At 42.1% G+C, this 23,046-nt stretch overlaps 1 protein-coding gene and 1 long non-coding RNA gene across 5 annotated transcripts in view; both read left to right on the forward strand.

Moving 5' to 3' along the window:
* The window catches only part of NSMAF (neutral sphingomyelinase activation associated factor), a 61,907-nt gene that overhangs the window by 32,594 nt on the left and 6,267 nt on the right, over positions 1–23,046 (forward strand). For 3 of the 4 annotated variants that reach the window (XR_006278824.1, XM_038389795.2, XM_043507823.1), the window contains 11 exons: positions 1,496–1,743; positions 1,869–1,920; positions 6,707–6,827; positions 7,221–7,352; positions 9,104–9,146; positions 9,600–9,763; positions 13,655–13,763; positions 14,321–14,379; positions 19,865–19,932; positions 21,471–21,538; positions 21,794–21,917. Coding sequence is in view for 3 of the 4 variants with exons in the window: in XM_038389795.2 (XP_038245723.1) it covers positions 1,496–1,743; positions 1,869–1,920; positions 6,707–6,827; positions 7,221–7,352; positions 9,104–9,146; positions 9,600–9,763; positions 13,655–13,763; positions 14,321–14,379; positions 19,865–19,932; positions 21,471–21,538; positions 21,794–21,917 (1,188 nt within the window). In the remaining variant the exon portion in view is untranslated. The remainder of the gene's footprint in view (positions 1–1,495; positions 1,744–1,868; positions 1,921–6,706; positions 6,828–7,220; positions 7,353–9,103; positions 9,147–9,599; positions 9,764–13,654; positions 13,764–14,320; positions 14,380–19,864; positions 19,933–21,470; positions 21,539–21,793; positions 21,918–23,046) is intronic. The other variant, XM_038389797.2, reaches the window with a different exon arrangement.
* On the forward strand, positions 15,841–19,858 carry LOC122458681. Its single transcript, XR_006278825.1, has 3 exons — positions 15,841–15,851; positions 18,015–18,016; positions 19,524–19,858. It is a non-coding gene; the product is annotated as an uncharacterized LOC122458681 (long non-coding RNA).

The raw sequence follows: 23,046 nt of genomic DNA on the forward strand, positions 1-23,046 counted from the left end.
AATAAGTGTGTGTGGATCAGTCAAATTATTTTTTAAAAACAGAAGAATCTGTTTTAACAAACACTATAGTTACAAATTAAGGTAGAACATAGGCACATGCTTCTAAAGCCATGTCTATATTTATGTCGGCAAAACTTGTGTCGCCAGAGGGGGTGCGTTTTCACCCCCCTGAATGCCATAAGTTTTACTGGCATAAGTGCATGGTGCACAGCGCTATGTCTCCCACCGACATAGCTACTGCTGCTTGTTTAGGTAGTTTTATTATGTCAGCCCAGTGGCTACATGAGCGATCTTGCAGCGGCACAGCTGTATCGATACAGCTGTGCAACCATAACCATGTGTAGACATGGCCTAAGTCTCTCAGAAAAAGGGTTTAATGGGGAGAGGAAGGGAGGAGAATATTTAAAAAAAAAAAAAATTGCAGACACATGGCAAAAGACCAGGGTAAAAAGTCAATGCAGTTATAGACAATACCACATTAGAAATTCTTTCCCATTCCACATCAGGCAGGAATTCTTTTCATGAACAATCTAACATATAGATGAAAGATCCCTTCACTAGCATTAGACTTCATGATTGTAAGTCTTAGACATAAAGCTGCAAAAATACTTTAGAGAATCCTAGTATATTCTTTATAGGACCTGTCTTATTGGCAAATTGACAGCATTAAGTTATCATAAAGGAACAATCATATGAAGAATATAAATATCCTTTTATAATTATCCCCATGTTGCTGAACTACTTACCTTGTTTATCTCTTTAAGAAGCACTGGGACAGGAAATTCTTGCCAAATCAATAGCATCTTTACTGGTAAAAAAGAGAAAAGGATTTTAAAGAAATAAAGATTCTTAATACAAATTCTGACTTCCACCCCTAAATTTCTTTGATTCTATGCTCTGAATCAGTTGATTGCTTTATTTGTATTGTAATACATTCTAATTTCAAAAGGTATCTTGAAAATATTAGTTTCTGCTAATAGATACCATTGAGTTGGAGTTGCATATGGAGAGGCAGCATGTCAAAATAAAACACTTAAAAAATCACTGTAGTTATACATGTTTGGAAACTTACATAGATTCTTAATCTATGATTGTTATGGATGATTTAAAAAAGTATAACCTTTAACTTGTCCTAAAATGTGAAGAAGGGCTATAACACTGAATGTACAGAAATGTGTTAAACTTACAAAAATGCAAACTGCCAATGTACTTGGTGTTTTTTCACTTTTAGTCTGTTCTGCTCTTTTCAGCTTAATAGGAATGCATTTCAGATCTTGTATATAGAAAGATGTATACATGGGAATACAGGAATTCTTTCCTTAGATTAAGTATCTGTAACCATACAATTTAAAAGCTTTGTATTGTATTTTTATCTGAATGAGAAGAAGTGTTTAATCCTGTTTTAAGTTTTCTGATAAACGTGTGTGTGTGTTTAATACAGAAAAAAATACTACTCTAATTTTAAACAGTTAGTCTCTTTTTCAATATGTTGCAGACACGTTATCGGGAAATGCCAGAGCCTAAATTTATGTATGGCAGCCACTACTCGTCTCCAGGTTATGTTCTGTTCTATCTTGTTAGAGTTGGTAAGATTGCTTTCATTGCAAGTCTTTTTATACCTGGTGGGTTTGAAAATAGTAGCATTTGGACAGATCTCACTTCCATTCTTATCTCCCCAGCACCAGAGTACATGCTTTGTTTACAAAATGGAAAGTTTGATCATGCTGACAGAACGTTCAATAGGTTTGTTTAAATTAAATTTAACAGATTTATTTTTCACTATATAGTGGTTTCCTTTAAATTGCATACTTATATGGGGCTTAAAGTCCTTCACTGACTGATATACCATTGACTTGTATTATGTCTAGTATTGCAGAAACCTGGAAAAACTGTCTGGATGGTGCAACAGACTTCAAAGAGGTCAGTAGCCAGAAGCTACTTGAGGTCGCATAACCTGAGTGCTCTGTCCTCCTTTTTTCCAGTTCAAAATTTTTTAATTTCTGTTGTTTTGCTTCCTTATGGTGGTGAAGACTGCCTTGCTATGCCTGGTTTGATCTTGGCACTGAAGATAGGTTTAAATTCCTTCTCTTAATGTTCACATGGCTTCTGGCGGGCTGCTTTCCTTTTTTTCCCCCTATTTTGATTGGATCATTGGTTGGAGATTAAGTGAAGATCATGAGATTATTGTACCAAGTTCCTTTCTTCATTTAAATGTAATTGGGACTTGGCTTTTATAGTGCAGTCCATTTTGAGGGTTTAGAATTATAGTGCATCTTTTTTTGGTATCTTCTGCTTTTAAGCATCATAGAAATATTGCATTTGAGGAGTCTTAAAAGCCTTCTCATTAGTTTTTTAAAAGACATTAAGAACAAAGGAGATCTGTCAGGTAGATGTTTGGAGCTGGTAAATTATGCTTCACTGACATCAGAGAAGCTTGAATTGAGAAAGGAGGCTTTTCTTAATATTGCAATCCAGTTTTCCACTGCAGAATTAGGAATGGTTAATTATATCTGATCTTAAACAACTGGCTTACCTGAAATGCTTTAGAACCTTGGCCTGTTTCATAGATTCATAGATACTAAGGTCAGAAGGGACCACTCTGATCATCTAGTCCAACCTCCTGCACAGCACAGGCCACAGAATCTCACCCACCACTCCTATGAAAAACCTCACCCATGTCTGAGCTATTGAAGTCCTTAAATCATGGTTCAAAGACTTCAAGGAGCAGAGAAGCCTCCCTCCAGTCAACCATGCCCCATGCTACAGAGGAAGGCAAAAAAACCTCCAGGGCCTCTCAAAACTCCCTCCCGACCCCAAACATGGCAATCAGCCAAACTCTGAGCACATGGGCAAGATTCACCAGCCAGATACCCAGGAAAGAGTTTTCTATAGTAAATCAGATCCCATCCATCTAATATCCCATCTCAGGGGATTTGGCCTATTTACCCTGAATATTTAAAGATCAATTACTTACCAAAATCCCATTATCCCATCATACCATCTCCTCCATAAACTTATCGAGTAGAATCTTAAAACCAGATAGATCTTTTGCCCCCACTGCTTCCCTTGGAAGGTTATTCCAAAACTTCACTCCTCTGATGGTTAAAAACCTTCGTCTGATTTCAAGTCTAAACTTCCTGGTGGCCAGTTTATACCCATTTGTTCTTGTGTCCACATTGGTGCTGAGCTTAAATAATTCCTCTCCCTCTCCTATATTTATCCCTCTGATATATTTATAGAGAGCAATCATATCTCCCCTCAACCTTCTTTTAGTTAGGCTAAACAAGCCAAGCTCCTTAAGTCTCCTTTCATAAGACAAGTTTTCCATTCCTCGGATCATCCTAGTAGCCCTTATCTGTACCTGCTCCAGTTTGAATTCATCCTTTTTAAACATGGGAGACCAGAACTGCACACAGTATTCTAGGTGAGGTCTCACCAGTGCCTTGTATAACGGTACTAAAACCTCCTTATCCCTACTGGAAATGCCTCTCCTGATGCATCCCAAAACCGCATTAGCTTTTTTCACAGCCATATCACATTGGCAGCTCATAGTCATCCTATGATCAACCAATACTCCAAGGTCCTTCTCCTCTTCCGTTACTTCTAATTGATGCGTCCCCAACTTATAACTAAAATTCTTGTTATTAATCCCTAAATGCATAACCTTACACTTCTCACTATTAAATTTCATCCTATTACTATTACTCCAGTTTACAAGGTCATCCAGATCCTCCTGTATAATATCCCGATCCTTCTCCGAATTGGCAATACCTCCCAGCTTTGTATCATCTGCAAACTTTATTAGCACACTCCCACTTTTTGTGCCAAGGTCAGTAACAAAAAGATTAAATAAGATTGGTCCCAAAACCGATCCCTGAGGAACTCCACTGGTAACCTCCCTCCAACCTGACAGTTCGCCTTTCAGTAGGACCCGTTGCAGTCTCCCCTTTAACCAATTCCTTATCCACCTTCTGATGTTCATATTGATCCCCATCTTCTCCAATTTAACTAATAATTCCCCATGTGACACGGTATCAAGTGCCTTACTGAAATCTAGGTAAATTAGTTCCACTGCATTTCCTTTATCTAAAAAATCTGTTACTTTTTCAAAAAAGGAGATTAGATTGGTTTGGCACGATCTACCTTTTGTAAAACCATGTTGTATTTTGTCCCATTTACCATTGACTTCAATGTCCTTAACTAATTTCTCCTTCAAAATTTTTTCCAGGACCTTGCATACTACAGATGTCAAACTAACTGGCCTGTAGTTACCCGGATCACTTTTTTTTCCTTTCTTAAAAATAGGAACTATATTAGCAATTCTCCAATCATTCGGTACTATTCCTGAGTTTACAGATTCATTAAAAATTCTTGCTAATGGCCTTGCAATTTCAGGTGCCAATTCCTTTAATATTCTTGGATGAAGATTATCTGGGCCCCCCGATTTAGTCCCATTAAGCTGTTTCAGTTTCGCTTCTACCTCTGATATGGTAATATCTACCTCTATATTCTCCTTCCCATTTGTCATGCTACCATTATCCCCAAGATCCTCTTTAGCCTTATTAAAGACTGAGGCAAAGTATTTGTTTAGATATTGGGCCATGCCTAGATTATCCTTAACCTCCGCTCCATCCTCAGTGTTAAGCGGCCCCACTTCTTCCTTCTTAGTTTTCTTCTTATTTATATGGCTATAGAACCTTTTACTATTGGTTTTAATTCCCTTTGCAAGGTCCAACTCTACTCGACTTTTAGCCTCTCTCACTTTATCCCTACATCTTCTGACCTCAATTAGGTAGCTTTCCTTGCTGATCCCTCCCATCTTCCACTCCCTGTATGCTTTCTGCTTCTTCTTAATCACCTCTCTAAGATGCTTGCTCATCCAGCTTGGTCTACAACTCCTTCCTATGAATTTTTTCCCCTTTCTTGGGATACAGGCTTCCGATAGCTTCTGCAGCTTTGATTTAAAGTAATCCCAGGCCTCCTCTACCTTTAGATCCATAAGTTCTTCAGTCCAATCCACTTCCCTAACTAATTTCCTTAATTTTTGAAAGTCAGCCCTTTTGAAATCAAAAACCCTAGTTGCAGATTTATTTTTGTTAATCCTTCCATTTAGTTTGAACTGAATTAGCTCATGATCACTTGAGCCAAGATTGTCCCCTACAACCATTTCTTCTATGAGGTCCTCGCTACTCACCAAAATTAAATCTAAAATGGCATCCCCTCTAGTCGGTTCAGCAACTACTTGATGAAGGAATCCATCAGCTATCGCATCTAGGAAAATCTGAGCCCTATTATTATTACTAGCACTGGTCCTCCAGTCTATATCTGGGAAGTTAAAGTCTCCCATGATCACGCAGTTTCCATTAGTATTTACTTGATTAAAGACATTAAAAAGGGCTCTGTCCATATCCAAATTAGATCCCGGAGGTCTATAGCACACCCCAAGCACTATCGTTGGAGAGGCTTTACTAGTTTTCTTCCCCAATGTAATTTTTGCCCAGACAGACTGTCTTATCCATTGCATCGCTTCTTATTTCTTTACATTCTACCTCATCGTTGATATACAATGCTACTCCACCCCCTTTACCTTTGTTTCTGTCTTTCCTAAACAGCACATACCCTTCAATACCTGTAATCCAGTCATGACTACTATTCCACCATGTTTCTGTTATCCCTATAATATCTGGTTTCACTTCCTGCACCAGTAGCTCTAGTTCCTCCATTTTGTTACCTAGACTCCTCGCATTGGTGTACAAACATCTTAATTTTTGCTGTTTGGCCTCGCTCACATTTTGTACCCTATTAGGCACAGTCATTCTACATCCAGTATAACCTATTAGACTAGTATCCACACCGCCCTCGCTCCTTATATACATTCTCCTACCCATGGCTGTATCCTTTCTTACTTCATCTTCTTCCCTCTCAATGCTAAAATCTGGCGTGGAGATTTTCTGGACATCTCCCATCCATCTCCCCCCAATTCCTAGTTTAAAGCTCTCTTTATCAGTTGTGCCAGCCTCGATCCTAGAAGTCTATTTCCTTCCCTACTCAGATGAAGTCCATCCCGAGAGAACTGACCTCTGTCCGTGAATGCCTCCCAGTGGCCAGACATCCCAAAGCCCTCCTTATAGCACCACTGCCTAAGCCATCTGTTGACAGTCATAATCTTGTCAGACCTCTGTTGCCCTTCTCTAGGAACAGGAAGGATCCCGCTAAAGATCACTTGAGCCTCAATTTCCTTAAGTGTCTTCCCCAGCCTAGCATAGTCTCCCTTGAGACTTTCCAGTGAGAATCTGGCTGTATCATTTGTTCCCACATGAAGGATAATTAGGGGATTCTTTCCCGCTCCCTTGAGGATCCTTTTCAACCTCAGGTCTACATCCCGTATCTTAGCACCCGGAAGACAGCACACCCTTCTATTCTCAGGAACAGCTTAAACCTGTTGTGTTTAAGTCAGAGTTCTATTTGCTATTTTCAGAACTTTAAAATTGAATCTATACAAGACTTGGTTTTTTATCTACTTTTAAGATGCTTTGGAGACTTTCCAAAATGTTGACAAGTTTGTTATACTGTAATGTTACAATATTCCATGTGTTTTTAGCAGTATTGTTTCAGTATATGTATTGATCTATTTAATTTAAAATGATAAAAAATAAAGGAAATCCTGAAATTTTTTTCTTCTCTCCCTCTTCCATCCTCGCACTAGCTGATTCCAGAATTCTATGAAAACGATTCCAGTTTTCTAGTAAATAGTCTGAAGCTGGACCTAGGGAAAAGACAGGGTGGAAAGATGGTTGAACATGTAGAACTTCCTCCTTGGGCATTAGGTAATGGCACTCTGAATGCTTTTACTAAACTCAATACTGTACACAGTTTACCTTTATTGTTTTCAGACTCTTGGAATCCTTTGTCTTCCCCTCCCCCCCTCAATTTTATTTTTATCTTCTGTTCTATTTTCTGTTACAAAAACTTAAATAAAAAGAAGTGCAGATATTGGAGAGGAATAATCTGAAGTGGCTATTAATAAATGAAGATCATATTCTTATATGAATGTATAAATCCAAAACTTTTTTCAGAATGTTACTAAATAGCTGGAGTAGTGTTGTTTTATTAAATCTAGAAGATTTCTCCTTCGAATGTCTTTGGGGGTGAGAGAGAGGAGAGTTCCTCCACATTTAACAGTGGTAGATTTCTCCACTGATTAAACTTTCTCTTGTTAGATCCTGATGACTTTCTTCAGAAGAGCCAAAATGCCTTAGAAAGCCAGTATGTGTCAGAACATCTCCATGAATGGATTAACTTAGTATTTGGCTACAAGCAGAAGGGAAGTGAAGCCATTGCAGCCCACAATGGTAAATTGTAAAATTCTCTAAAGAATCACTTTTTTGACATTCTAGCTAAACTCAGATGGAAAACGTAACTAGCAAGGTTTCCATGCTGCCCTGCATTCTTTTGAACCTGCATCATGCCTGTGCTTGATCCTTTGGCAATTTTCTCAATTACTCATCCTTTTCCACTGAAAATTGTGACTCCTCTTCTAAAACTTATTCCCTTTCTTGTAATGTCTGTCTTCCCGGAATACAGTACATAAATGAGAAATGTTTGATTATGTATTGTGTGTAGCTGTTGCACTTAAAATGACAGTCAAGGGAGACAGACAATATTTTTGTCATTTACTCAAGTCCATGATAATGGCAATTTGGTGCTGAAATAGTCTCTTGTATAGTTTTAAAATGGGGCTGGCACACAAACCATTTGTGTATTTCACATTTCTGCCCAGAAGTTGCAGCATGAAACTTCAGGTTCATGTGGGTAACATTGGTTTCCAAGAAGAAAGTGAGAGGGAAGGGAAAGGATAAATAGGTTGCTGGGCTTCTCTCTGTGTGCCACTTTAGCGACAATAACTCTTTGACTCGCTTGCAATGTTTCCTCTTTTTTAAAATTTTTTTTATCTTTATTTTGAGTCTTATTGTTCTGTCTTTGCTGTAATTAGCCCAGAATATTAAGGCATTGTAAATACTGAAAGAAAAGTAATACATTCTTTTTTGACAGCTTTCATAGTAGCAGCCGTGTTAGTCTGTATTCGCAAAAAGAAAAGGAGTACTTGTGGCACCTTAGAGACAGATGCCAGAAGTACTCCTATTCTTTTTTGAGTGACTGAAAACTGTTTGCAGCATCAAAAGCAGTTCTTTCATGATGAAGTTCTCTGAATTAAACTATTGAAAGTCTGCTACATCAGAAATCTGGTGTCTCGTTTAGTTGGGTTTTTAATACATTAACTAACTTCACAATGAGGAAACACAACATTTTACCATACCAAGAGGATTTCAGAAAGAGAGGGGGAGTGGATAAAACACCTTTATCTGTTCTGTCTGTTCTTCCCCTACACACACATTCTTGAGTTTCCTTTATAACCACCTCTAAGCCAAATAGCCATGTAGTCAGTTCTCTCCGGTCTTGTTACATAGCTTTAATTTAGATGTAGCTGACTGAATGTGAGGCCCATGTAGTAGTTGTACTATGCTTAGTTTTATGTCTCTGAATTACATTCAATGTTTATCTTCCTGGGGAGCAAAAGATTGAGATCTGAAATCTATCCTAGACCTATTAGCAATTGAGTCCTTCAGAGATCTAATGAGGAAGCAATATTTGGGGGAGGTGGGGGGGTGTTAATACTGAACTAACCCTAAATCACCAAGCCTCTCAGTTTATCACTTAATCACAGTTTACAAAATTCTCACTTTCTTACAGATATGGGATTAGTCCACTGTGATGATGGGCTCTTATAATGATCTGATAAGATCACTGTTGTGTATCCAGTTACTGAGAGTCTTTGAAATCACAGAAAACATGCTAGTGAAATGCACAGAGTCAGGAAAAGTGGTATCTGAAACTGTTTTTTCCTCTTTGGCCTAGCTCATACTTTTCTATGCATCAAATGGCTTGAAACAAACTATAACTTGCAATAGGTGTGAGGTGGGTGGAATTGCCTAGATGTGTAGCACAGTTAAATATTCATGTAGTTTACAGTTTGTGTGCGAGTTGAAAAAAATAAGCCATGTTTTTTTACATTGTGCAAATGGCTCTTTTCTGCTTCTTTCAGTGTTTCATCCATTAACTTATGAAGGTGGAGTGGATTTGAACAGGTAATTAATGTTTATAAGCAATGTTTGGTAGAGGCACGTATTAAATTTCTCTTTATCCCATAAAGTTCCCTGTTAACTATCTAAGTGTTCCCAACAATTGAGGTAGCCATTCTGTTTTGGACTCCAGAAGACACTGACCACCAACCTTACTATTGTGACAAAGGTTGTATTGAAGTACTAAGCTCTCAAATGTCTGTGCAATTTAAGATTTCAGTTACACTGATACAAATTGCTATATTTGCAGAGTAGCATGCCTGCAATTATTGCTTTTGTACACACAATCATTGTTATGTGCTTGCATGCAATTCTCCGGTCAACTGTGTAACAGGTCAGTTGTGTATGCCTTTACTGTGATTGTATTTTACAGCAATAACTGCACACATATGCCTACATTTTCAGAAACAATCTTTCTGTCTTAAAATATTTCACTGAACACTTTTTGGTTTTCTTAAGTATTATGGACCCCAATGAGAAAGTAGCTCTGTTGACACAAATCTTGGAATTTGGACAGACACCAAAACAGTTGTTTACAACTCCTCATCCCCGGAGGATAATACCGAAGTTCAAAAGTTTGTCTCGAACATCGAATCACAATGTTTCCATAGCTGAATCTCCAGGTAAATGTATAAAAGAATGGTAGTTATTTTTTGTATTGCTATCTGAAAACATAACTGACTTGACCTTATTTCTGGGAGGGCTGTATATCTTTTGTTTCAGAGAATCATATGTTATATAATTTGCGTGGCTGCTTTCCCTGTAAGTCATGGAGAAATAACTACACGAACCAAAGACTCTGACAGAAAACAGACTTTTGCCTGGCAACTCTTTTTATTTTGTTTTAAACAACCAGAAACAGAAGCATTGTCTTGTTGAGCTCTGATTATTCAGTTTGCCTCTTAAAATTGTTTCAAGGGTTTAAATGAACATCAGACTTTACTTCTATCATCGATATACAGGCCTATAAATATACACGTCAATAACTCCTGCAGTTAATATGCAAATTATAGCGCTTAGTTTTTGTTCTATGTGGTGGTGACTTTACCAAAAAAAAAAAAATGAATTCTGTGACCTGTGAAGTACCAGATTGACAAAAGTGGCAATCAAATTAGCCTGTCCACAGCATAGGTACCGGATGCCCACTGGTAGTGCAAGCTCCACACAGTGTCCCACTAATGTACTTTTAATCCTGTCCTGGAAGGGTCACCTCTAGGGTGAGAGAGTAATTCAGTTCCTATGTCCAGTCAATCATTTAGCCACCACTGAAATGACCAACAAGGGTGCCAGTCAAGATGGAGGCTCTTGTGATGTGGACAGTGGGCCACTTAGAATTGGACTGAAATGTCAGACCACGTATATGCTTAAAGCAGTCTCTGTACCAGATGACTGAAGGGTAGCTAATGTAGTGCTGATTTTTTTTAAAAGGCTCCAAAGGGGATCCTGACAATTACGGGCTGCAAGCCTAACTTCAGTACCAGGCCAGCTGGTTGAAACTGATAATTCTGCTTGTTACTAGACATTTAGATCAACGCAAAGAGTCAATGTAGCTTTTGTAAAGGGAAATAGCGCCTCTGCAATCTATTAGAATTCTTTGAGGGGGATCAACAAGCATGTGGGCAAGTCATTACAGTGTACTTGAACTTTCAGAAAGTCTTTGACAAGGTCCCACTGAAAGGCTCTTAAACAAAGTAAACACTCCTGAGATAAGAGAAAAGATCCTCTCATGAGTGACTAACTGCTTAAAAGATAAGAAACAAAGGGTAGGAATTAATCATCAGTTTTAACAATGGAGAGAGGTAAATAGTGGGGTCCTCCAAGAATCTGTACCAGGACCAGTGCTGCTCAACATATTCATAAATGGGGGGTGAACAGTGGGGTGGCAAAATTTGCTGCTGATAAAAAAAAAAAAAAAAAAAAAAAAATTAATCACAATAGTTAAGTGATTGTGAAGCTGACTGCGAAGAGTTATGTGGAGATCTCACAAAACTGGGTGACTGGGCAACAAAATGACCTTTGACAACAAAATACGTTGTAATGCACATGGGAAAAAATATTCCCAACTATACATACAAATGATGAAGTCTAAATTATGAAGTCCAAGATCTTGAAGTCATTGTGGATAGTTTTCTGAAAACATCCATTCAATGTGCAGGAACAGTCAAAGCTAACAATACTAAGAACCTAGGAAAGGGTTGGTTAGATAATAAAACAAAAGATATGATAATGCTACAAACCTATGGTATGCCTATTTCTGGGGTTATCTGAACCCCAGAAAATGGTAACTAGTCTGTGTTTTCTAGGCAGTTTCAGGACATAAATCACTAGGGACACAGCTTGTCTGTCTGATAAATGATTGGTATACACAAAAGTGCTTTCAACCAAATATCCTTGTTTTTGAGTCCATAGCACACACCTAAAATAACAATAGTCTTGAGCACCCCCAATATAGTTACCCAAAGTCTGAGATTGTGTCAAGTGGTCAGCAGTACATTTCCAGTGGCCAGCTTTTCTCCTAGCTGCGGGGGAGTTGTATGTCAGTCTCTTAGCTCATCAAAATCCTCTCCAAAACGTCTCTAATCTCCTCTATTGGTTGCTCAAAACAAAGCACATAACTCATAGTAACCCGTAATGGGCAAATAATTTCCATAGCAACAGCCAAAAAAAAAAATCTTATTAGCAAAGCAACGCCCACACCCAGATCCAAGGTCAGCTATCCACACTCCCTCCCCATCTCATGAGTCTGTCATTTTGTCTCCTTGTCAGCAACAGTGAAGCTGTACAGCTGTTTTGTCTGCTCCGGCAAAGGCCGCGTTATTCCTGACTATGTGGTGGTCTCACTTCCAAATAATGATGGCTGAATACACAAAATGGCTGCGGTTATGTTAATTACACTTTGTCATAACATGCACACACCTTGAATACCACATGCAGTTCTGGTCATCCCATCTCAAAAAGGCTGTATTAGAATTGGAATGCAAGATGCAATTCCAAGATGCAGAGAAGGTGTTGGAATTATTAATGTTTATGAAGGGTATTAGCGTGACACTAATTTAACCATAAATTCCTTTATTAAATTCAAAGGTCAGATGGTATTTATACAATTGCTCTAACAAGCCTATAAAATCTAACTAATAAGCAATTTGCTATACCTATAGTAACAAAACATTTTTATAGGCATTTGCTCCAGATACTTACAAATGGGCTAAATGCATCCATATTGGTTGGTTCCGAAGTGGTCAGGCAGGTATTAGCAATGAAGCTTTTAAGAGTTTCCTTTCTATACCCTTTAACAAACAAATGATGTCATTTCCAATTACTGACTTCAGCTAAAGACCAATTTGGGACAAATCCCCCTTATTTGCAGTCTTAAGAGATGGTAAACTTTATCTGGATTTTCTCCCCAAGGCCTTTCCTCCCTGTCTCTTTCCCTCCTTGCTGATCAACAGTTTTTTCTTTTGCATCTGGTTCACATCGGCCCTCATTTTTGAAATAAGACTGGTGCATGGGTCATATTGGCTCATTTAAAACTGATTCTGCTTCCCGCAGTTCCCATTGGCCGGGAATGGCGAACCACGGCCACTGGAAGTTGCGAGTGGCCATACCTGCGGACGCTCAGGTAAACAAAGCGTCTCGCGGCCCGCCAGGGGCTTACCCTGAACAAGCCGCGAATCAAGTTTGGGAACCCCTGCGTCTGAAGCAACTGGCATTGACCACTATCCAAAGAGAGGATACTGGGACTATATGGACCATTGGTCTGGCCCAGTATGGCCATTATGTTCTTATACTGTGTCAGCCAATAACTATGCTTTTGATCACCATCTTAGATTTATACCATTTTCCTCATTCCCCTATTGGGTGATCTTTAACTTTGAAGTAAAGGAGTGACAATACAGGTTGCTGTTTTAAGTAGAATATCTCTTCCAAATGACTCTCCTAGAATTAATTCTAAAATTTATGTTGGGTGATTTGTCAAAATAAGATTCTATTAAAAAAAAAAATTCTAGAAATTTAAACATTTCTAAATCGTGCTATGTATTCTCACGGCTTGGCAATTCTTATTGACTTGGTGGTATTCTTGGTAGCAGTTGCCTCATAGTTAGCTCATTTAATTTCTTTAAACCCCCATAACCTTTGAAAAACATAAGCCATCATTTTAAACCTACAACTTTACAGAATTTGACTCTTAAATACATGAACATAAAAGTGGCAGCCAGTCAGAAGAACATATACTGTCTAAAAACTTCTGATCCATTTAGGAATTAACCAGAAGATTTCTGGCTATTTATGTTCTTGAACTTCTATCAATAAATATTGTGAGACAGTTAAACAATCTGGCATAAATTCTCTTCTCTCTATATTAGAACTAGAAATGATAGAGAGTCTGCATATGTCTTTTTGTATCATTTAATGTATTCATATTTGGTATAACTTCAACTCATTTATCTGAAGTATTATCTTTTTTTTAATTTTCAATTTATGACTTCTCATTTCATGGTGGTATTTTATTTTAGTTTCTCCAAGTGAAGAATCTTTTGAAGATTTGACAGAAGAAAGTATAACGCTTGCATGGAACAACATTGCCAAACTAAAGTTAGATGAGCAACATAAAATTCATAAAGAGTAAGTCTTTGTAGTGTCCTCATCTGTGGTATAATTATTTCAAAATCTATTAATCTCCTGTAGTCATCCTGATAGTTATTGGATCACATGTTTATCTGGATGCATTGTGTGAAGGAAAGCTTCGAGAAGGTGCATTCCTTCATGAGGTTATCTGGTTGTTTGGCAGTGAAAAATGAGTTATATACTAAGAATGGGCCTGATAGCTTAACAGTCATCTTATTATTAGCTGACCCAGTAGAGGCTAAATGATTTAAGTGGATGTGGGCCAATTTAGGCTTTCACCGCCTTAGGCAGGTTCTTTTTGGTTAGGGTTGAAACTTGCTGGCAAAACAGTGGGGGGGGAAACTTGCACTGCTCCTTCTAGTTCTTTGGCAAGGTCTATTTTGTCTGTAGAATTGTGATGCGCTCTACAACAATCATCTTAATTTGTTTGTGTCTAAATTAACCCTTGTGAAGATCAAATACTGAATTGCAGCTGTAAAAAAGTCACTGTATAGTATGATTGATAGAATGAAATACCCTTTGAATTCACTTCCAAATTTATTTGCCTTGAATAGGGAAATTACTGGAATAGCAGTCTCTTGCAATGGGTCTTCAGTTTTCACTACATCTCAAGGTTGGTATTCTCATACAAGTGTCTCCTGTAAGACACTGTGATGCAAACATTGCATCACTGTGTTATAATGTCTTGGCTTAATGAAGTTTCATGAAACATCAAAAATTCATACCACTCAAAGTATACTTCCTGCTTTTTGGATGGGATTTGCGAAAGCGCTTAGCATTGGCTTAGCTCTGCTGTTCTTGAATTCATGCAAGTCACTTCACTGAAAACAGAGTTAGGCCAATGCAGTGATTTTGAAAATCCCATCCTTAGTTTGTTTGTTTGACTTTTTCAATAAAGTAATCCACTGTTTGATCTTTAGACAGGTTTTAATGACCTGTTGAATGCAAAAATCTGTTTCAGCCTGTACTCTGGAGCCACCATCAGCGTTTCCATTATGTGTCTGTTTCTCTCAAAAAACATGTGAATAGATACAGGCTTAAAAATCTTCAACAATGGTCTAATGTGGTGTGAAGGCTTCTTATTTGAATGAGTTTGGGATAGTCAGGTTATCCAGCTCATGCCAAATAAATGTTAAAACTGTGTGCCACATTACAATGTGTATTCTGCCATATATTTAACACTAAAAAACGGTATAAAAACAATTTTAGGTCACTTTTCATATACATAGTTGTCATGCTGTTGAAGTTGCATCTTGAAAATTTGCAGGTGCCAAATAACTGAGAAACTGATGATGCTGGTAACTTTTCTCTTTTTTCTAATCTTACAAAGTTCTTTGAATGATTGCTCATGTGTATTCCACAGTAGGTGTGCATGCTTGCCACGTGCACCAGTGCCAGAAGTTTTTCCCCTAGCAGTACCCATAGGGGAGAGTGCCCTCTGCCTGGTGCGGTATAAGGGGAGTTGTGCGCTCCTCCCACCCTCAGTTCCTTCTTGCCACCAGTGAAGGTGCGTCGGAACTGCTCTGCTCCAGCTTTGCTGTAGCTCGTCCCCAGAATGGTTCATTCATTCAGCGTTAGTACCTGTAGTTAGTTTAGTTTAATTAGTCAGTGAGCCTGGGCTGGGGCATGTCCAGGGGTTTAAGTCTTGCAGCTCTTGTAGGTGTTCTATGCCACGTAGTGACCCGCACACAGACTGCGCTGTTTGGGAGAAACCCATATCAGCGAAAGGTGCAAGATTTGCAAGTGATTTAAGCCTTGGACCAAAAGAGAAAGGGACATTAGGCTCCAGGCCATCCTGATAGAGTTGGCGATGACCCCGACCACGGCACATCGCTCTGAACCGGTACCTGGCACCGCGGTGTCAGTATGCGGCCACCCTCTGGTGCCATCGACCAGTCAGCACCATTCCCCATCCACGAGGCACGCCAAGAGGGTCAGGAATACTTCCTCTTCGCAGCGGCACCAAGGGAAGTCTGAGACAGAGGCTAGGCCCATGTTGGGCAGTCCTTGATCCCATAGGGCCCCAGGCCTCTGACTCGGGTTGAGCGGAGTAGCCCAGCCCCTTCAGAACAGGCCTCTCTGGATGTCAGGATGCCGTCCACACCTGAAGCCCTCCAGGTGGCCCGGGACATTATGTCCATGCTGGTACCTGGAGTGCCGCCGATGTCGGCTCCGTGCTTCAGAGGCAAGCCGCCGCTGGGATCTTTGCAGTCGCCTCCAGCCCGTTATCAGTCTTGGTCGAGGGAATGTTCCCAACACCGCTCACCAATTGCTCGGGGCAGAGTTCAGGTGAATCGCCCTCGACGCAGACCAAACTATCTGGCTGGATTCCATCCGGATGGGACTCGCGGCACCGCTCGTCCCTCAAGGAGCGAATGTTGGCGGGACCGCGGCGGGCGTCGCCATCAGTTCTTGTTTCGGAGAGGATACCACAGTCTATCACAGCACAGTCGTTGACACTGTACCTGCTTGGACGCCCGCTCCAAGTCTCCACCAAGACATCGCAGCCCTGGGCATCGATCGCCGGCATTTCGCTATCGCAGGTCCACCCGTCGAGGCTGTTTGCAAAGCAGCTGTTACCGCCAATACCGGTCCTCCACGTTGAGATCACGGTCTCGTAGTCGTCATAGATCCCGGCACTGCTGCTCCTCCCGGTCTAGAGTCAGCAGCAGATCTTATGCCAGTCTGGTCTCCATTCATAGCCGTCCTTCGATGGGCCAGGCCAGCCAACCTGAACAGCCGGCCCTACCAGTGCCACAGCAGGTGCAGTGGCATCGAGCATCGTGGCCGGCCCAATGGTAGTAGTGGGCATCGTGGCTTCCAGCGCAGCCCCCGGTGGGAGCTTGCTCAGTGGCTGGAGTTTCATAGGCATTGTTCGCCTCTCTCTCCAGACCTCCGAGAAAGGAGGCGGTGGGACGTGCATCCTTGGCACCATGCCCGGAGTCCGACCAGGTGGTGGACCCTCCAGTGCCGGCCAAAACCCAGAGCACCACACCGGCCTCTTCGCTCTGTCCAGACGAGGTGATTGCTGCCTCACTCCCTTCCATCCCGCAGGAGGACTTCAGGGCCCACCAAGAACTCTTAAAGAGGGTGCCAGCAAGCCTCCACCTCCAGGCAGAGGAGATGGAGAAGCCCTCAGACTCCCGGTTTATCGGTGTTGTCCCCATCGGCACCAGGTAGGGTGGTCTTGCCTCTCCTTGAAGGGGTGGCTAAGATTTCAAATGCCCTGTGGCAAACACCAGTCTCATTGGTCCTCATCTCTAAAAAGGCGGACTTTGTACCCACTAAAGGGCATGAGTACTTGTACACCCACACGGCACCCAACTCCCTGATGGTCGAGTCTGTCAACCGCAGGGAACGGCAGGGTCAGCCAGCCCCGACCCCAAACAACAAAGACTCTGAGACTGGACTCTTTCGGAAGGAAAGTTTATTAATCTTCGAGCTTCCGGTTAAGAGTGGCAAACCATCAGGCTCTCCTGGGCCGGTACGAATTCAGTCTGTGGGGGTCCCTGCCCAAGTTTGAGGACTCCCTCCAGAAGCGTGATAGGAAAGAGTTCAAGGCGCTAGTGGAAGAAGGGGCAGCGGCCGCTAGGGTGTCCCTGCAGGTAGCCTCGGATGCTGCAAGCACAGCCGCACGATCAGTGGCCTCCGTGGTGTCCATGAGATGGCTCCTGATCTCTGGGCTGTCCAGCAAAGCGCAGTCTTCCAGGCAGGATCTCCCGTTTGATGGGAGAGCTCTGTCTGCAGAGGAAACGGATACAAGGCTGCATGGCATGAAAGACTCCCGCACAACCCTCCACCTCTAGGCCTCTATGTCCTGGCTCCAGCAAAACCTAAGTTCAAGCCACAGCAGACTCCCGCCCAGGCCGCCCTCCCAAAGTATGAGGCTGCCCATAAGAAGCAGCGGGACTATAAGAGACGCCCTCAGAGGCAGTCTTGGCCCCTGGATCCTCCAAGGGCAAGCAGGCAGAGAAAAGGGGTTTTTGATGGGACCCTCGGGGGCACCCCACCAGCCCTTATCAGGGATCCACCCCCAATAAAGCTCCCCTTCTCCAACTGGTTGGGGGGCTTTCCTCCTGGAATGGTTGCGGCTAACCTCGGACCAATGGGTCCTCAACACCATCTCCCGGGGTTACACCCTCCAGTTTACTTCCTCCCTGCCCAACCACTCCTCACCCTGTCCCCCCTTGGGGGACCCCTCGCATGAAGCTCTGCTCTAGCAGGAGGTGGGGCAGCTCCTAGGTCTAGGAGTGATGGGGGCGGTGCCCGAGGAGTTCGTGGGGAATGGGTATTACTCCCGTTATTTCCTTATCCCGAAGGCCAAAGTGGGGCTCAGGCCCATCCTGGGCCTCCGAGATCTGAACCAGTACATGGTGAAGCTCAAGTTCTGCATGGTCTCCCTGGCCTCCATCATCCCCTCCCTGGATCCCAGGGATTGGTATGCTGCCCTCGATCTACAGGACTCGTATTTCCACATCCACATATTCGAGGGGCACAGGTGCTTCCTCTGTTTCGTGGTGGGACAGAACCATTACCAATTCATGGTCCTCCTATTTGGTCTGTCCACTGCCCCCAGGGTGTTTACAAAATGCATGTTGGTGGTAGCAGCCTACCTCGGATGGCGGGGGGGTCCAGATATTTCCTTATCTGGATGATTGGCTTGTCAAGGGCACCTTCTGGTCGCAGGTGAGGGATGGTGGTGCTGCTCCTGTCCACAACACCAAGTCCACGTTAGTCCTGGTCCAACGCATAGAGTTTAACAGGGAGCCCCTGGATACAGCATCGGCCAGGGCCTCTCTCCCGCCAGACAGATTTGAGACCCTGAAAGGTCTCATCGACTCAGTCATAAGGTTCCCGGTGACAACAGCCAGGGTTTGCTTACAACTCTTAGGTCACGTCAGCGTGCGCATATGTGGTTCGTTACGCCAGACTCAGGATGAGGTCCCTCCAGCTCTGGTTGGCCTCGAAGTTTTCCCAGGCCACGGACAGGATGGACAAGGTCCTCAGCAGCGCTGTCCTCCGCCCTGGGAACTTGTGAACTCCTACCCACCTCCAACAGATACAGCTTGTAATCACCTGTTGTGGAATACACATGAGTAGTCACTCAAAGAAGAAAAGACAGTTACCATTTCCATAACTGGGTGTTCTTCGAGATGTGTTCATGTCTATTCCACATCCCACCCTCCTTTCCCTCTGTCGGAGTTGTCTGCCAAGAAGGAACTGAGGGTAGGGGAAGTGTGCAGTTCCCCTTATATTATACCAGGCAGGCACTGCTCCAGGGGTTGCGGGGGGGCACTCCCCCCTATGGGTACTGCTAGGGAAAAAACTTCTGGCACCGGTGCACATGGCAAGCACACACACCTATCGTGGAATAGACATGAGCAACACATCTCTAAGAAGACCAGTTACAGAAAAAGTAACTCTTATCCCATTTGGTAGCTTATTGGCTCACAAGATACCTGACATCTAAACCTGTCAGTGATGCAAAGTAGATTATTGCTAGTCCTGAACCTCAGACTAGTGTAAAATTTGGTGTAGGGGATTATTTTTAAAAAAATCTCTTCCAAGGAGTATGTGTCAACTGATGGATTAGTGGTTAGAGTGTAAATGAAATGGAAAAAGGATGCATGCTCGATTGAGTTAAATTGCAGGACTCTTCAACTGCTTTTGGATACTAGATCAGCGTTACAAGCATGCAGAAGTGAGTCCTATGGGAGCTATACCTCTTAAACTTCCTGACTCTCTTGCACATTAAAGTACCAGTGATGAACAACAAATCAGAATGTTTAAAGGTTACTTCAACATACTTCCGTTATCTTGGGTTACCTTTGAATATAAAACACTAGGACTGCCTTTCCCTTCCTCATTCACTTCTTCAGAGTTAAGAAAGAAAAATGCTCAGTAGTTTCTGTATTTAACAGTAGCCTACATTGTGCCTCTTATAGTGACTTTTTAGAAGTGATGTATGCATCCCTCGCCTGCTGTTAGAACTAAATATTTTAATATTCACACAGGAGCAAAAATTATTAGTTTAGATTAGAGTATTGCAGAACAGCCCTGTTCTGTCTTCATAATTACCTTCCTAATGTTTGCATTAGATTCAACCTTGAAGATGTTTTCTAAAGAATCAAAAACACTCCAAAGAAGTATATCCTTTTCAAACATGGTGAGTAGTTGTCATCATTAAGGGAAGTCTTCCTGAAAGCTACCCACAGAAAGATGTCCCTTGTCAGCAGTATATCAATGAAATGCCAGATTTGTCTTTGTTTCCTTCTCTCTCCAGCCTTCTGCATTTTTCTCTTGCATGAGTAATTTACTGATGTGGGGTGAGGTTCAGTACTGTGCCTCCAAAGAAGCATAGCACAGCTTGTGCCCTCCTAGGTTTGGGCTGCTCTGAGGCCCAGCGTACACCTTGTGATGTAACTAAGACCGTCCAGGGGTCTGCCTATATTACATAAATTCATCACTGGTTGTCTAAGGCCAGCTATGCTGCCCAGAATCTCTGCAGCACTACATGCTCTCTCATGCTCCTAATATGTCCCCTGTACCAGGGCTTGCAAGGGGATCCTTGGAAGAACATCTTTTCTCTATCTTCCTCAGTTCTGTGCCAAGGGAGTTATCCTCCAGAGGGAGCTGAGTCTTTTAGAGCCTCTTTACACAGCTCCCGTCATTTTAGTTAACATAAAGGTCTGGAGCAAGGGTGAGAATATCACCTGTGGCATTGACTAGGCTGCTGCTACTTCTGGCTGTGACTGCTGTTTACTTTTTCTTTAGTACTTTTTTCCTAATCCTTGGCCAAGGAGCCAGTTTCTCTCATTAATGGGCCTTGTCTACACTGACATTTCTCTTAGTCTCCTACAGGTGCGGTGCAGCTACATTGCAGAAATGGTGAAACACCTAGTAGAGACTTGTAGCTGCCTTTCTGCCACTGTTACACCTAACCCTGCTTTGGGCAGGTGTAGCACGCAAGGCAATAAAAACACCAGCAACAGAACTACACAAATTCTCCCACTGTTGCTGGTAGTGCTGCTGGTTGTGTAACTGCAGCAAATTTCAGTAGACAAGCTAGTGTAGACAAAGGCCTTAGCACTAACAGTACTGTCCTTCCTTAAATTGATAGGTATTCTTCACTTGTTCAGAGCTAACAGGGCTGCTTTTTTACTTATGCACTGCAGAGAGAATACCCTTTCACAATCAGAAAAATATATAATCTTCCATGCATCCCTTTTCATGAAAATATCGTTCTCTGACTAGTAGTTATCATGAGATGGTTCTTTGGCAGTGTAAATAAAGAACAAAAGCTTCCTTTTACTTCGGTGGTTTTAGGTTTGTTCAGTATTTGCTGTGTCTCAAGTGGATAGGTTGCTGCAAAATTGAAAAGCTTGCTCATGCAAATAGGACGAAGCAATGCATTGTATTCTTGAAGCATGAACTAAGATTTACTGTATCCTCTATAACATACTGGATGGAGTTGGAACTCTTATGTGAAGCTGGTAACTCTTTTATGTTGATCATAGTGAATCCACCATCCTTTAAGGCAGTAAGAGTTAATCTCGGACACCATCTTTTTTTTTTTTTTTTTGAGAACATGAAATGCATAGGATGTAGATACTGTTTGTTTTTTCCCAAATATGTGCTAATGGACTTTAATTGATTTCTATGCTATCTGGCACTAAATTGAACACTGCTCTATTTTCCTTATAGGCTTTGTCATCTTGTTTAATCTTACCGGGAGATACCACTGTCATAAGTTCTTCGTGGGACAATCATATGTGTGTATTTATTTTGTGGATTATATTTAATAATACAGTTTTTCGGTAATTGTGCTTTATGAAACTTCTTTTGAGAACATGGAAGTAAGTCGCTGTTGGGAAGCATTTACTCTTTTTTTTCTATAATTTTTTTTTTTGGCTGATTTCTATCTGTTTAGAAATTATAGAAGCTAAATTTATTTTAACTTATTTAAAATCTATAAAAGTTTGCTCTCTAACGCTGTACTTTCATAACTCATACTTTTTTCCTGATAGCTATTTTTATTCAGTCGCATTTGGAAGACGGCAAGACACCTTAATGGGACATGATGATGCCGTCAGCAAGATCTGCTGGCATGATAATCGCTTGTATTCTGCATCTTGGGACTCCACTGTAAAGGTTTGTATGTCAGCCACTTTACTATTTATACTCATGGTTTTCATTAAGGTAATAGTGGAATACTCCAGAGTTCATGATGGTAGCTTTCCTGTTGCTAACAAAGATTGCTGTAATTGTGTCTTTAGGTCCTTTATAATTAAGGCTGCGAGTTTGTCACGGAGATCACAGATTCTGTGACTTTCCGTGACTTCTGCAGCAGCTGGCCCAGGGGCTGCCCAAGCTGCTCAGGTGGCCCCTGGCCAGCTGCACCAGCCGCAGCTTGGGAAGTCTTGGGTCACTGTCTCCTCCCCCCAGCAGCAGCAGGAGTTTGGGTGAGGTGCTGGGGATTGGGGTACAGGAGGGTGTGAGGGCTCTGGAAAGTGCTTACCTCAGGGGTGCTCCCTGGAAGTGGCGACATCCCTCTGCTCCTAGAGGGTGGCACAGCCAGGGGGCTCTGTGTGCTGCCTCCACATGCAGGCACCGCCGCCTCAGCTCCCATTGACCGTGGTTCCCGGCCAATGGGAGCGGAGGAGGCAGCGTGCAGAGCTGCATGGCCTTATTTCTGCCTAGGAGCTAAGGGATGTCGCCACTTCCAGAAAGGCACGGAGCCAGGAGGGAGCCTGCCAGCCCCACCAACCCTCTTCCCCCCCCCCCCCGCACCAAGGGGGATTCCAGGCCGCCCTCCCTCCCCCGAGCACCCACAGCACCTCTGGGTCACCCCTTCTCCCAAGAGTGAGTTAGGGGTCTAGTACAAGTCATGGACAGGTCACAGGCCGCGAATTTTTGTTTACTGCCCGTGACTTTTACTAAAAAATCCATGATTAAAACGTAGCCTTATTTGTAATAGCCCAGTGGTTTTCAACCTTTTTTCATTTGTGGACCCCTAAAAAATTTCAAATGGAGGTGTCTTTGGAAATCTTAGACATATTCCACAGGTTGAAAATCACTATTCTATGGAATGACAACTTTTGCGGACCCCTAAGACATAGTCTACAAACCCCCAGGCTCCAACAGGTTGAAAACCACGGTACCTTAAATTCACTCAAAAGTTAAAGGTAATGCACTACTTAAGTGGAATATCTTTCAATGAAGCCAGTGCTCTATGATCAGCATTGACTACCTATTGGGCTTTGAGTGGAAATTAAGGTGC

The sequence above is a fragment of the Dermochelys coriacea genome, chromosome 2, assembly GCF_009764565.3.
Source record: "Dermochelys coriacea isolate rDerCor1 chromosome 2, rDerCor1.pri.v4, whole genome shotgun sequence".
Taxonomy (NCBI): domain Eukaryota; kingdom Metazoa; phylum Chordata; order Testudines; family Dermochelyidae; genus Dermochelys; species Dermochelys coriacea.